Source organism: Lithobates pipiens, unplaced genomic scaffold (assembly GCF_037356315.1).
Source record: "Lithobates pipiens isolate NorthernLeopardFrog02 unplaced genomic scaffold, aLitPip1_a1.2 Scaffold_17, whole genome shotgun sequence".
Lineage (NCBI taxonomy): Eukaryota > Metazoa > Chordata > Amphibia > Anura > Ranidae > Lithobates > Lithobates pipiens.
Window position 1 is genome coordinate 6,292,774 of NW_027507755.1, and position 15,684 is coordinate 6,308,457.

At 43.8% G+C, this 15,684-nt stretch overlaps 1 protein-coding gene across 2 annotated transcripts in view; it reads left to right on the forward strand.

The window, feature by feature from the left end:
• MRE11 (MRE11 double strand break repair nuclease) overlaps positions 1-15,684 on the forward strand; it is a 594,456-nt gene that overhangs the window by 503,892 nt on the left and 74,880 nt on the right. The window contains exon 19 of one of the 2 annotated variants that reach the window (XM_077484967.1): positions 12,736-12,879. The exons of the other annotated variant lie outside the window; for it this stretch is intronic. Within the exon in view, the coding sequence (XP_077341093.1) occupies positions 12,736-12,763 (28 nt within the window). The 3' untranslated portion in view covers positions 12,764-12,879. Of the gene's footprint in view, positions 1-12,735; positions 12,880-15,684 lie in introns of those variants that run through there. 2 annotated transcript variants of the gene reach the window in all.

A 15,684-nucleotide genomic window follows, 5' to 3' on the forward strand; every position in this document is an offset into this window, starting at 1 on the left:
CATGATCTCTGCGTACCACGGTCACCTGGGCCAAGCCGGGGCCACCAAAAGGACCGATTTTGTCTCCCTCTTGACTCTTCCCAGGAACCGCGACAGAAGCGGGCTCGGGGGGAAGGCATAGATCAGATTGTACTGATCCCAAGGAACTGTCAGAGCATCTGACCCCTGAGCAAGTGTATCTCTTGTCTTTGACACAAAATTGTCCAGTTTCCTGTTGAACCTGGATGCAAACAGATCTACGTCTGGAGTGCCCCACCTGTGACATATGTTCCGAAACACGTCGGGGTGCAGAGCCCATTCTCCTGGGCACAACTGCTGGCGGCTCAGAAAATCCGCCTGCCAATTTTCCACTCCTGGAATGAAGACTGCAGAAAGACACGGAACATGCTTTTCTGCCCAGACAAGTATGCGATTCACCTCTTTTTGGGCTACCAGACTCCTGGTACCACCCTAGTGATTGATATAAGCCACTGCTGTGGCATTGTCGGACTGAACCCGAACAGGGAGACCTCGTAGTCTGTAAGACCACTTTATGAGAGCCATATAAATTGCCTGGATCTCCAGGACATTTATGGGCAATAGCTTCTCGATCGCAGACCATTTCCCCTGCGAGCACGTCTCCTCCAACACTGCTCCCCAGCCTGTCAGGCTGGCATCTGTCGTGTTAATCTTCCATGGAAGAGGAAGAAAAGTTTTGCCTTTCAGCAAATTCTTGGTTTGTAACCACCAGATGAGACTCCTGCGTGTCCCTGGGGATAGACGCATAGGAAGATCCAAGGATTGGGGCTTCCTGTTCCAAGCCGCAAGGATGCATCTTTGCAGAGGCCTTGAGTGGAACTGGGCGAATGGGACGGCCTCGAAGGAGGGTACCATTTTCCCTAACAGTCTCATGCACAATCGAATGGGGAAAGATCTCCTGCCCAGAATTAGGCGCACCAGATCCCCAATGGCCAAGGCCTTTGGCCTTGTGTTATGTACAGCCTTGAAATAAAGGACATTCTACGAAGTAGCATTCGTCTCAATGTATATTTACTCAGAAAATCTCCGTACAGAGGACCACACCTTCCAAGGGGTTGTTGTGGTTGTGGTGGAGAATACAACTTGTAACAGCGTTTTTATAAGAAAATGATAACATTACAGTTTATGTGTGGGAAACAGTCAAAATAGAAAAATACACAATACATTCCAGGATAATCTATTTCATATTTCACATGGTCATTTTTGCCATAACACAATAACAACTTTAAAGGTCATTCTGACTTTATCTTATAAACAGGGACTTTCCATAAAAACATTTGAACATCATTTCTGGGAATAATATGCTTTATCTCATGTCAACAGTACAGGACATCTCATGTGAAGCAAATAACAAGTGAATAACAAGATATGTGTTGCAATATTGAGAATACCCAAGAAGAATTAAAAAACATTATATAAAGAAATACATTCTTATATTGAAGGGGAACTCTGGGTTATATACAGATATGTGATACATATGTCTTCATATCTTGACACTTGGAAGAAACACCTTGCCCTGAGCGGTGTCGATGGTCATACCCAGGTACTCCAACCTGGTAGCAGGCTGTAGGGACAACTTTTCTAGGTTTATGATCCAACCTAGGCGTTCCAGGTGTTCTAGCGTTCTGGTGACGCTGTGGTTCAGGAACGCTACTGTTTTCTCCATGAGAAGCAAATCGTCTAGATAAGCCATGATGGCTATACCCTGAGCTCTTAGGTTTGCCAAGAGAGGGTCCAGAATCTTTGTAAAGACTTGAGGGGCCGTAGCAAGCCCGAACGGCAAGGCCACAAATTGAAAATGGTGCCGATCTACCGCGAACCTTAGAAATTTTTGGTGTGCAGGAAAAATTGGCACATGGAGATATGCATCCTTGATATCTATTGATGCCAAAAAATCTCCCCCTTGCAGGGAGGAGACCACAGTGCGGATTGACTGCATTCGGAAGGACCGGATGCGTAAAAACTGGTTCAGATCCTTCAGATCTAGGATAGGTCTGACACTTCCATTTGGCTTCGGAACGGTGAAGAGATTTGAGTAAAACCCTGAACCCTGTTCTTTTTGGTCCACTTCTACTATCACCCCCTGGGATAGTAAGTGATCTAAGGCCAGAAATAGCGGTTTTTGCTTTACTGGATCCCTGGGGATCCTTGACCTTAGAAAGCGAGAAAGTGGAATCTCCTGAAACTCTAGCCTGTAGCCCAGTGATACAGAAGAGATCACCCACTTGTCCCGGATCTCTTCCCGCCAGGCTCCTGCAAACTGCAGGAGCCTTCCCCCCACTCGGCCGAGCGGGGGCGCCCCTTCACAAGGAAGCTTTTGGGCTCTGCTTGGCAGGCTTTCGCTCCCAAGTCTTTTTCTGCCCCTGGGCCCGGCCCTGAGCCTTTCCTGTAGAGGAGGGTTGAGAAGGCCGTCGCCACTGCTTAGAGCTTGATGCTCCGGGAGAGAGAGCACGCCTGAATGAAGGACGCTTGCTCCTTTTGACTGGAAGGAGAGTAGATTTACCCCCTGAAATTTTTTGGACGATTTTGTCTAATTCTTCTCCAAACAAACGTTCCCATTTAAACGGGAACCCAATCAAATGCTTCTTGCATGACAGCTCAGTTGCCCAATTCTTTAGCCATAGGGCCCTTCGCATGTGTACCAACATGAGGGACAAACGTGATGCTTGTTGGACAGAATCCAAAATCGCATCAATCATGAAACACAGAATATGAGGCATATCTGCATACTTCTCTACTTCCTCGCTGGGAAGGAGCCCAAGCATCTGCTTAACCTGTTCCTTGAGGAACTGACACAACCCCACGGCTGCAACTGTAGGTTGCACTACAGCGCTAGTCATGGAAAAGGAGGCTTTTAATAAGGTTTCCAGCTTCTTATCAGTTGGATCTTTAAATACCTGAGCATTATCCAAGGGACAAGTCAGGTTTTTATTCACGCAAGAAACGGCCGCATCGACAGATGGGACCCCCCACTTCTTGGTGAAACTCTCCTCCAGAGGATAATGCATAGAAAACCTTTTAGGAGGAGCAAACAGTTTATCGGGATGTCCCCAATCCTCATACAACAATTCATCCATTAAGGGATGAATTGGAAAGGAATAGGCAGTCTGTGGGGCTTTCCTGACTCCCAGGGAAGAAACAGAGGACGTAGCGACTTCAGCAGCAGGCATTCTGAATGTGGTACGCACCAATTCAGTATAATACTGCACCTGTTTTCTGAGTGCCTGGGAGGAGGGGACTCTCTCCTCTTCCTCTGATTCATCCGACTGCTCAAGATCCCTGTCCCAAGAAAGGGATCTCTCCTCATTTTCAGAAGAATCATCTGAGAGAGGAATTTCAGCAGAGGGAGGGGATCTAACCCTTTTCCTGCTATCTTTCAGGGAAGCAGAAATAAAATTCATTATTCTCCCTTCAAAACCCTCCAATGTAGCCATAAGGGAGTCCTCAGTGACATAAACCGGGGCTGTGACATTAGGAGAGGCTGCAAAACCTGACAGGGGCACTGACTCGTCTTGAGAGGCTGGCTCCAGTCTTGCAGGGGAGGATGGTAACTTACAGGCACTTTTAGAACCCCTGGACCTAGGCGGTGATTTACCAGTGCCTTTGCTACCTCCCCCTGAGACCCTCTTACGAGGAGACATAGTCCTAAGCTACAAAGCAGAGGTACTAGTACAAGTGCAATCACTGTTGTGCTTAAAGTCTCACAATAATTATATATGCTTAAACTGCACAACCTGATGCTGAGTAGGTGTCTAAGGTTTGCCTGGATCCAATCCCCTCGGATGCTTACTGCCCACAGCTCCTGTGTCTCCACTTACAGCCCCCTGACGCTCTGGGCTTTTAAAATCTGCCACCTGGCGCCTGCGCAGTACAGCGCCGTGCACGCTGACGTGCACGGCTCAAAAAACACACTCACCCCTCCTCCATTAGGCTGGGAACGCGCCCAGCGCGCGTGCATGAGGACCGCGGGATCCAGGGGGGAAAGGAGAACTCCACCAGAGCTGCGTGGGAACCCCAGACTACGTGGGACCCCTGTGTTACCTTGTTGTGGCAGGGACTGCAGTGGAGACGTGAGACAGCTGGAGAACCAGGCTTCACTGAGCGTGTGTACTGAAAGGCATGTAAGTATGCATCAGGCTGCTCTTACACCCTCTAGTGGTGGAAACCAGGTAAGACATACAACTACTCAAAATGAAGAAATACATCATATAATTACAGATATAGGATTAACTTCCCTTACCTGTCCTCGCCGCCGGAATTGCTGAAACAGACAAATTCCAGCCTTCACCCATCATGGCGGGCAGTGTTAGCCAACCTTCAGGTTTATCTGGGGCTATTTCTCGGAAGAGCCTCCTACCTGGACCATGTAAAAGACTCTGCCAGAAACTTTTGTGCGCTCTGTATAAACAGTACACCAAGTCTGGTTTTCCCAGAGCCCAGTCTTCCAATAGGAGAGGACTTACAGGCCAAACCTCGTTTCTTCGGCTGACGAGGCCCGGGTACCATACCATCTTGGGAGTCAAATATCGGCCCGAGGTATGGATCTGGTTTGTTGTAGCCCTTAGGCCCCCGCAGGGACCTGCACAGAGCTAAAGTTTTACGTGACCAACCACCATAGACACTGGCGAAAAAAAGGAGATGCCTCCCATATGGGAGGGGTTATATAGGGGAGGAATTCTCCTTAATTGGGGTTAACCTGTGTCCAATCACCAGAGGTGCCTATATAACCCACTATGTAATGAAGCTCATGTGTCCCGTGATGTATGATCAAGAAAATTTGTTTTTATCATGATTTTGTACAGCACCTGACAGATGCTTTTTGGGATGCTGAGAATGTACCTCGTACTACTGCCATTTTGCATAGTATAGTTTAATGGACAGCTCCATGTTGAGATGATAAGAAAAATGCTATAACCGCGTAAAGGCAAATTGAACAGTCATGTGAAAGAATAAGTACACCCAGGGGTCAAGTCCTGGGGAAAAAAGTGTGGGAACTCCCACCCAAAATCCACTCACCCACCAAAAAAAAAAAAAAAATGATTCAAAAGTGGTATTTTTCATCCAATTTTCGTATTGTGTGTATGAAGCTTAACTTTTAGTACATAAAAAAAGACAATCCTCAATAAACATAAATACGGTAATTCTCTGAATAATCAGCATTCATTCGATTGTGCTTCCATGCAAATGTGATCATCATGTTCTGATCTTTAGTGGGGAATTTTATTTTGTATATAGAGTGTTTATGTGGTGAGTTTACACTTTTCATTGAACAGAGTTTGGATAACACAGGGTTAAACGGAAAGGTCATAAATTAACTGTACATTATCTGGACAGAATGCTTGTGGAGATAGTGATGTGTTCCTGCTTAGGAGATGTATGTTAGCTTGGGGGGCTGAAAACTCTGCAGGGCTCCAACACACACTCGCTGCTATTCCAACCCTTCACATATTTCCACATAAACTTCCCTCCTGGCATTAAACTTTGCCAGGTATTGTGCTCAGCTTACCACCCCAAACTGATGTTCCTCCCTCAGCTCACCTCTCTCCCTGCATGTCTTGTGAGCAGAATAGCTGATCTACCCGTCAGCTAGACCTAGACCTGATCTACCCGTCAGCTAGCTGTGATTGACAGGTAGATCGAAGCGGAAGCTGTCATGGGGCCCCTACTGGCAATGCCTGAATGGTCAGGTGTGCGACACTTACTATTGCGAGCTGTGTCGGCAGCTGCTGTTGTAGCACTTGCCACACAGCTCGCATACTTCAAATCCTTGCAGGACACGGCTGCTAACGGGAACTGAGTTCCTGTTGTAGAAAAAGTACAGGAACTCCGTTCCCATGCGTTTCCGCAGGACTTGAGCCCTGAGTACACCCAATGGAATTTTATTGTTTTTTTCCTTATATTTCAAAAGGCAAAAATTTGATCTTTATTCAAATAATGTTTACAGCTAATAGTGATATATATATATGAATAAAAAACAAAGAGTAATTGGCTTTTACAAACATTTATTTAACAAAAATAATAATTGTAGAGCTGGGCGATTCTGGCCAAAATGAGAATCTCAATTTTTTTGCTTAGAATAAAAGCTCACGATTCTCTCACCAAAAAATCTTTCACATTATACAAAAAAAAATGGGCTAACTTTACTGGTTAGTTTTTTTTGTTTTTTTTTAATTCATTAAAGTAATTATTAGTTTTTTTTTTTTTAATTGCATTTGAAAGAACGCTGCTCAAATACAGTGTGACATAAAATATTGTAACAACCACCATTTTATTCTCTAGGGTGTCTACTAAAAATATATATAATGTTTGGGGGTTACAAGTAATTTTCTAGCAACAAAAAAAAAAAAATATTTTAACTTGAAACCAACAAATGTCATTAAAAGGTTTAGTGTTTAAGTGGTTAAACCTTTTTCACTTACACGAAAAGTCTATTCTATTGACAGTTTGTTAAAATGTTTATACTTAAGTTCAACTGATAAAGAATGTTTTGATTCTTGGCAGACTGCCCAGTTATTCTCTTCCTCTCTTTTGAAGGCTGTGGCTTCAGAAGAGCAGAGAGAATTCTTTGCCTAGAAAGAATTGTGAAACACTTTAGTCAATATCTCTATAGCGATTCTTGACGATTAATTGTGCAGCTCTAATTAATTGACATAATAGTGTACTGCGGAAAAAAGTAAGAGCATAACCTTGGCCTCTCATGCTGTATTGCTCCCGTCTAAGACGTCAACATATGAAATATTTGAGAAATTCCCCCACGCGAAATTCTTTCAGTTGCAAGATATGTGTGGATTTCCTTGTTTGAACTGCCTCTTAAAAATCCCCCCACAACATTTCAGTGGCCTTGAGATCAGAGCTTAGACTTGGCCAGTCCTTAACTCTTCAGTATTGGTTTGTGAGTTATTGGTTGATCATGATCATATTAAAAGACCCATTTCTGGTTCAGCTTCAAAATTGGAGCAGATGGCTTTTATGTCCAGTGACACCTAGTTTCTCAGTTGCTCTAATTTTCTTTTTAGAGCTTTTTATCTCCTAGCACATTGGTTCTCAACCTCAGTCCTCAAGTACCCCCAACAAGCCATGTTTTGAGACTTTCTCTTAGCCCCCGTACACACGGTCGGACATTTCGGCAACCAAATCCGTCAGATAAATTCCAACGGATTTAGTCTGTAAGTGGTGTCGCATACACACGGTCGGACTAAGTTGTCGGAATTTCCGGTTGCCAAGAACGAGGTGACGTAAGCCGCGTACGACGGCACTAAAAAAGGGAAGTTCAGCACCACGTCCGGCACCCTTTGGGCTCCTTCTGCTGATCTCGTGTTTATGGCGTGTTAGTAGAAGTTTGGTGAGAGACGATTCGTGCTTTTCAGATTTGTGTTTCAGTTTGTTACTGCTCTTCAGTTTGTGGTTGTCGGTGCGTATCTGATTATCAGTGCGTGTAGTCAGTAAACATTTGTTGCTCATTGTGGACTATATCTTGGTATAGTACTCTTTGATTTGCATTGCTTATTGTCTGCTCGTTTCTGCTTTTCAGGTCGTTCTTTCAGGCATTGCTGTTTATCGGTGCTTTCTGTTGTCCGTTCTGACCAGCCGACAGTTTTAAACCATGTTTCGTGTACATACTCGTCATAGAGTTTGTGCTGTGCAGTGGCTTGGTGTTGGGCTTTTAGCTTTGACACAAGCCCGGTCCATGAACAGGATGAGGAGGAGTTTGTGGACCAAGAATTGGTTGCGCTAGCGTGACCAGTTCTCGCACATGCCTTTGCTCCGTGAGATCCAGGAGAATAATCATGATTTCAGGAATTATCTCCGGATGACGGACCCCGTTTTTCACCGTCTGCTGGCTTTGCTGTCCCCTTATATCACCAGGCAGGATACTTGCATGCGGCAAGCCATCACTCTGGAGCCACGTTGCGCTACTTGGCGACAGGGAGAAGCCTTCAGGACCTCAAGTTCTCCACAGGCATCTCCCCCCAGGCTCTGGGGATCATTATTCCAGAGACCTGTTCTGCCACCATTCAGGTCCTATAGAAGGACTATATGAAGGCAAGTTTTCTCCTTTAACATCACATTCTATGTATTTAATGATTGCTAATGTCTTGTATTTCTTTCCTCATTCCCTAATTACCATGGTTGCAATATGCTCTAATTGAAATGCTGTGCCCCTTTGACCTCATGCATGCTGGAAGCTTTTCAAGTTCCTTTTTTGTCCTTCATGCATATTTGCATTCACTAACTTCCCCACCATGCTCTTCTGGGCCCATAAACCTATAGTCTAGTCACTTAGCAATGTCTTTTGTCAGCTCCATAGTATTGCTTTCCCCTAAACACCCCCTAAAATGGGTACAAATGTTATGTGTGTGCTTAAATTCATGCAGAGTGCCATTTATTTTTTTTTGGTTGGGCCAAACTCATTAGGAACCCTCCTCCCCCCAACTTTTTTTTGGTATTATGACACTTCTTACCTGTCCGGTGGGTTGCTAATAGTGTAAGTAAGGAGGGGCTGGCCAAAGTATCACACATTATTTATGCATTCAGCTCTCAATGAAGTGGAGAGGGTTACCTGTCCAAAACACCCCCCCCCCCTCATTTTTTGCAAGGGCCCATCAGATGGGGGTGGGGGAGGGATGTGGGGGTGATGACTCTGATAAGGGGACCTTCTACTTTAGGCTTTAAATACTCATTACCCAAAATGTTATACTGATCTTGGCCACAAATGTTTGAGTCTAATCTGCTTGCAATGTTGATGTGCAAAATTACAAATTTTTTTTCTTGCTTCACTCATCAGTTTCCTTCAACGCCACAGGAATGACAGACTGTGGCCTCCCACTTTGCCAGCTGTTGGGACTTTCCCAATTGTGGAGGTGCAATTGATGGGAAACACGTCTGAATCGTCCCACCCCCCAACTCGGGTCGTACTATTATAATTACAAGGTTTTTATTAGTATTGTGATGTTGGTGTGGTGTCAGCGACCTATGACTTCCTTTATGTGGACGTGGGGCAAAATGGCCAGATGTTGGGTGGTGGAGTGTTTGTACGGATGGAATTCTACTGGCGTCTCCAGAGTGGCAGTCTGGGCTTGCCACCCCCAGAGGAGAATGTAAAAGAACTCCCGTTCGTTTTCGGATGAGGCGTTTGCCCTGGCAAACCACCTGATGCGGCCTTTCCCGATGAGGACCCTCACCCCGGATCAGAGGATCTTTAAATTCCGGCTGGCCAGAGCCAGAAGAGTCGTGGAGAACACTTTTGGAATACTGGCCGGCCGGTTCCGCCTATTTTTGACGCCAATCCACATGGCGGAATATAAACAAAATCACATAGTGCTTGCCTGCTGTGTTCTGCAAAATTGTTTGAAAAAACATTCAGCAAACTATGTGGTCTCAGTTGGCCCAGATGTAGACATGCCTGAAAATGAGAATCTCACGTCCCTTGAAGCTGCTCGTCCTGGCTTGCCCCCCCAAAGCGCCCGCGAGGTCAGACCCCAATACATGGAGTACTTTGTGGGTAGGGGGGCCATTGATATGCCAGACAATGTCTGAGAGGCATTTTTTTTAATACATTTTTCTTTGAAACTACAATAATCTTTGTTTTCATTTACTGCTTGGCTTTATTTTAGGTGTCTCCTAGGTATTTTTGCTTTTTTTTTGGGCCTTTTTCTACAACAGTGCAACCCCAAGTTCTGAGTGAGATGAGGTGACAGTCTCTTCTTCAGATAATCTTATTATGTTGTGGGTCTGCTACACACACACCTTGTTTCTGTTGCTAATGTATGTAGTGCATTACTGACATTACTGACAAAAATATTGCTCATTTTTAGCACCATGGCAGAAATATGTGTGGTCAGGAAAATGGCGTGATTGGGGAAATTTAAACATCACTGTGGGTGTTATTTATTTACTAAAGACACATCCACTATGCACTACAAGTGCACTGCAAAAGTGCACCTGAAACTGCACATGGAGTGCAAAGTGGAGTTGCCTTTAGTAAATAAGATTCATTGCCACAGAAAACAACAACTTTACTACAAATACTGCTTTTGCGCATTGAAAAGGGAAGCCACACATTGTTGATAATTTCACTTTTTAATCAAAGCACATTCACATGTGCGTTTAGAAAAGGGTTTTACAACAAACCAACATATTTGGTGTATAGAAAACATTATTTTCGGTAACATTTTTATAACTTGGTCGTTTTTCTGTAAACAGGCATGTATCAAAGCATAACATACAGAACACAGGAACTTAAAAAGTTCAACTTCGAAAAGTGAAGACAATATCAGACATGAGTATGTACAAACTGTGCTGATATTGCCTTCATCAGATGGGGAGTCACCCCTGGAAAAGCCAAATTTGGAAGATGCACACACATTGAGAATACAAAAGTGGCCATTTTCCTCCTGTTCCCATGCCTAATGTCATGTCCTATCTCCCATCATGGGGTATCAATGTACATGTTTTGGGGGTGCAACCCCTTAATCTCAGTCACTTTCCACAAAACACGTACATTGATCCTCCATGATGGGAGATAGTACATGTTGACACACTGTGTGCATCTTTCAAATTTGGCTTTTTGGAAAATACTAAAGTTTTTTGTAAAAATAAAAAAATATGCTAGCTAGTTTGGGGTGTTTCAGAATCTCCCCAAAACATCAATGATGTTCTTCATTTTCTGTTGAACATCATTGATGTTTTTCTGTATATTTTCTAAATCGCTATTGCACCCCATTATCTCTACAATGAGGATCTGGGCACTTTCACTGGTAAAATGTGATTCGTCTTCCACATCACCTAAAAAACAAAAATAAACACACCATGTATTATAAATATGCAGACATACATTGATTAGCTTACCGGAAGCTGTGGTCTCCGACACTCACCTGTTGTGGTGACAATTTGCCCAACTTCAACAATCTCTCCTTACTCCTCTGCTTCTGGTGTTGGAATTTCCCCTTCTTTGGGAGGTGTGGGGTCCCTGGTGTCCTCGGACTTCTCGAGTCTTCTCTCCCCTATGACAATGTAAAAAAGGAATACTTAGCACACAGAGGGCAGAAATAGGAATATGAAACACTGCTTGGAAGTGTGGTACAATTGTGTTTTTTGGCCACGTTCAAAGGTGAGAACATTATTTTGGACACTTTCTAAAGCAGGAATACTTAACTGCAGTGTGAACATATGTAGTGAAGTGTAAGTTGGGAAAACATTGTTTTTGGAGTGGGCTAACGAACAATGTTTATTACGATCAATTGAATCCATGAACTTGAAAGTGGCCATTTTAAACTGTACAACATTAAATCAAAGCACATGGAGCAGTATGCAAGCAATAATAATAATATGAACATACGGCAACTACTTACGTTTTTGAAGAACTCGCTTGATCCTTCTGCACTGATCGTGCTCCCTCAGTTTCAGGTCTGACCAGCGTTTTCTCAGTTGATCCTTGGATCGTCGTACCCCAAAATTCTTCTGAAGACTCTTCACAACTTTAGTCATGATCTTGGCCTTTCTGATATTTGGGTTTGGGTAAGGTCCATACTTCCCATCATAGTCGGTCCTCTTCAATAGGTCCACCATCTCCAACATCTCTCCAAAAGACATATTTGAGGCCTTAAATCTTCTTCTCCAGGATCGGGACGTTTCAGGCTCCGGGCTTTCCTCGCCCTCCTCCTCGTTAGTGGAACTCTGATTGTGCACCTGCGTTCTCTCCACCATGTGCTCTCTCCACTGCGCCGAAAGAGAAGGGGCGGGGAATAGCCTAGAAAGAACGTCAGGGGCGGGCGGAGTTTCACGCATGCGCACTGTAGATAAAACGCAACACGCGTGCGCCGTACGTACAATCTGTGAGCAGAGTGAGGAGCTGACGTGCCGGTCGTACAAACGAAGGTACAATTTTTAACTTGGTACATCACTAGCCTATACTGCTTCTATATAGGCCTATGTTGGGACAAGATTAGTAGAGTTTAGCATGGCATTATTATTATTAGGGTTTGTCTTGTGTTGTGTCTTGCAGACAAGATGGATCCCTTCTAGAACTCCAAATTTATGGGGCTATTCATTGATCTGCTCAAGGAGGTGCCCTGCCTGTGGCAGAAGAACAACCCCTTTTATAATGACCAAAGAAAAAGGAAGGCAGCGCTGGAGAAACTTCTTGCTTTGGTGAAGATCATGGTCCCCACGGCAGACATGACCTATGTGATGTTTAAAATTGGTGCCCTGAAGAGTACATATCTCAGGGAGCGAAAGAAGCACCAGGATTCCCTGAGATCAGGATATCCAGATGCCATTCATGTCCCCAGGATGGTGTACTACGAGAGGCTGCATTTTCTGGTAGACCAGGGGGAACCCAGGCCACCACTCTACAGTCTTCCTTCAAGGCTTCCTTCACCCCCAGCTGAGGCTTCTGATGTCCAACCTGGGCCTTCCAGGCAGCAACATCTGGAGGGGCCCAGCTTGAGACAGGTATAGCATTGTTGAACATATTTCTTGTCGTACATTTAATGATGTTAACTAGATGTTATTATTGATCAGTAAGTTGTGATTTAACAAAGTGGTTTACATATCAATAGACAATAGTGACCAAAAATGATTGGGACAAGAATGAAAAATGCTGGGCTCAGAATGATAGTCTGTTCTATTTGGTAACATTCAATTTGCAACAGTCATGAGCACAAAATTGTGTGATTGATGACCAAAAAACTAAAACTATGTCCCATTTTCATACAGAGGAAGACCTCAGCCAGGAGGAGGCTGAGGCAAGTGGCAGCCAGGAGGTCGACCATCGCCCTCCTCCTCCTGCCACAACTACAGGAGCCAAGCCACAGCCTGGAAGGAAGCCTGGAGTGAAGTGCCCAAGGAAGACTAGAGAGTGATGGCCTGGGTTCAGTCTGGTTTGACAGAAAATGCAGCCTCTTGTAGGACCACAGCCTGGGGACATAGATGGCATCTGTTGATCTCTAGGACCTCTGGACCAGACTGCTCTCCCCCAGATATGTACTCCTCAGGCCACCAATTTTGCATTTTCAAATTAGTTCATGTCTGCCTGGGGGCCAAAGGCTTTGCCAAATTGACCAGTTTCTCCAGTGTTACCTTCCTGTTTATTTATTAGACACCTAAATAAAGGGGTTTTTTTTGGTTGAAGAAATACTTGCGTATGTGTTTTACTTCAAAAAGGACAGTTTATTTGTGAGTAGGCAGGTACATTTAAAAAATACAAAGTGAAATGAATAACAAGGGGCACCAACACCATACAGCCTCCTGTAGATTAAAAAAGAAAACAATAAATTAAAAAGATAATAATGGTGTTGTGGTAAGTTGACACACAAAACACACCAAAAAGAATGCAAAGATGAGCAAACTGTCAAAAAAGGAGACGCTGATTAAAAAAACCAACCACAAAATAAAATAAAATAAAAAAAGATTTGGTAGATGTGACAAATTAAAATATTGTATTGCTGAAATGAGTAATAAGAATAAAGAAATATGTTTGGGAGAAGTGTGTGTGAATATGAGCATCAAAACAACTTCATTCTTGTAGCATAAAGAAAAAGAGAATGAGCTGCATGAAAGAATTTTTAACATTGCAGTGTGACGAATGTGCTATATCAATTAAGAGCGGTAGTTTTACATGAGCGAGCTCTTCCATCTCAGAATTTTACTGTGAGCATGTGTGGCACCTTGTCCGTCGGACTAGGCTACACACGATCGGAACTGACGTGATCGGATCATGTTGTCGGAAAATTTTATAGCCAAGCTATAAAACTTGGTCCGTCGAATGTTCTGACTGAAACAGTCCGAAGGAGCCCACACACTGTCGGATTATCCGACAACACGGTCCTATCGGACATTGTCCATCGGAATGTCCGACCGTGTGTACAAGGGCTTAGATAAAATAGCTGTCCAAAATACCAAGCCAATGACTCTGATTTAAAGCACCTGTGCAAGATGAAGGAAAACCTGAAAAAAACATGGCCTGTTGGGGGTACTTGAGGACTGAGGTTGAGAACTACTGTCCTAGCACACCTCCTATGTGAGTTAATATGGGGACATGTTTTTTTGATTGTAGATGCATGCACTTTGACACCAACTGTTGCAAGAGTTACCTGCAGATTCTCCAAAGAGATTTTTGAGTTCTTGGAGAGTTTTTATTTTAAACAGTCAGTCATTGGGCTGAAATTGCTGGACTAGGCTGACCAGTTATGGGTGAATTAGCATTTAATTGAAATATACACTAAACAAATGTAAAGAAATCTTAAGAGCTACCACTTCTGAAATAAGTTAACCTCCTATATGGACAGCTGCTAGTATTGATCACGTTACATAAGCTCATGCCTCAACAGTATATGTGTATACAGTGCCTTGCGAAAGTATTCGCCCCCCTTGAACTTTTCAACCTTTTGCCACATTTCAGGCTTCAAACATAAAGATATAAAATTTAAATTTTTTGTGAAGAATCACCAACAATTGGGACACAATTGTGAAGTGGAACGAAAATCTATTGGATATTTTAAACTTTTTTAGCAAATACAAAACTGAAAAGTGGTGCGTGCAAAATTATTCGGGCCCCTTTACTTTCAGTGCAGCAAACTCATTCCAGAAGTTCAGCGAGGATCTCTGAATGATCCAATGTTGTCCTAAATGACTGATGGTGATAAATAGAATCCACCTGTGTGTAATCAAGTCTCTATATAAATGCACCTGCTCTGTGATAGTCTCAGGGTTCTGTTGAAAGCGCAGAGAGCATCATGAAGACCAAGGAACACACCAGGCAGGTCCGTAATACTGTTGTGGAGAAGTTTAAAGCCGGATTTGGATACAAAAAGATTTCCCAAGCTTTAAACATCCCAAGGAGCACTGTGCATGCGATCATTTTGAAATGGAAGTAGTATCAGACCACTGAAAATCTACCAGGACCTGGCCGTCCCTCTAAACTTTCAGCTCAGACAAGGAGAAGACTGATCAGAGATGCAGCCAAGAGGCTCATGATCACTCTGGATGAACTGCAGAGAACTACAGAGGTGGGAGAGTCTGTCCATAGGACAACAATCAGTCGTACACTGCACAAATCTGGCCTTTATGGAAGAGTGGCAAGAAGAAAGCCATTTCTCAAAGATATCCATAAAAAGTCTTGTCTAAAGTTTGCCACAAGCCACCTGGGAGACACATCAAAAATGTGGAAGAAGGTGCTCTGGTCAGATGAAACCAAAATCGAACTTTTTGCCCACAATGCAAAAGGATATGTTTGGCGTAAAAGCAACACAGCTTATCGCCCTCAACACACCATCCCCACTGTCAAACATGGTGGTGGCAGCATCATGGTTTGGGCCTGCTTTTCTTCAGCAGGGACAGGGAAGATGGTTATAATTGAGGGGAAGATGGATGCAGCCAAATACAGGACCATTCTGGATGAAAACCTGTTGGAGTCTGCAAAAGACCTGAAACTGGGACGGAGATTTATCTTCCAAAAAGACAATGATCCCAAACATACAGCAAAATCTACAAAGGAATGGTTCACAAATAAACGTATCCAGGTGTTAGAATGGCCAAGTCAAAGTCCAGACCTGAATCCAATCGAGAATCTGTGGAAAGAGCTGAAAACTGCTGTTCACAAACGCTCTCCATCCAACCTCACTGAGCTCGAGCTGTTTTGCAAGGAAGAATGGGCAAGAATTTCCG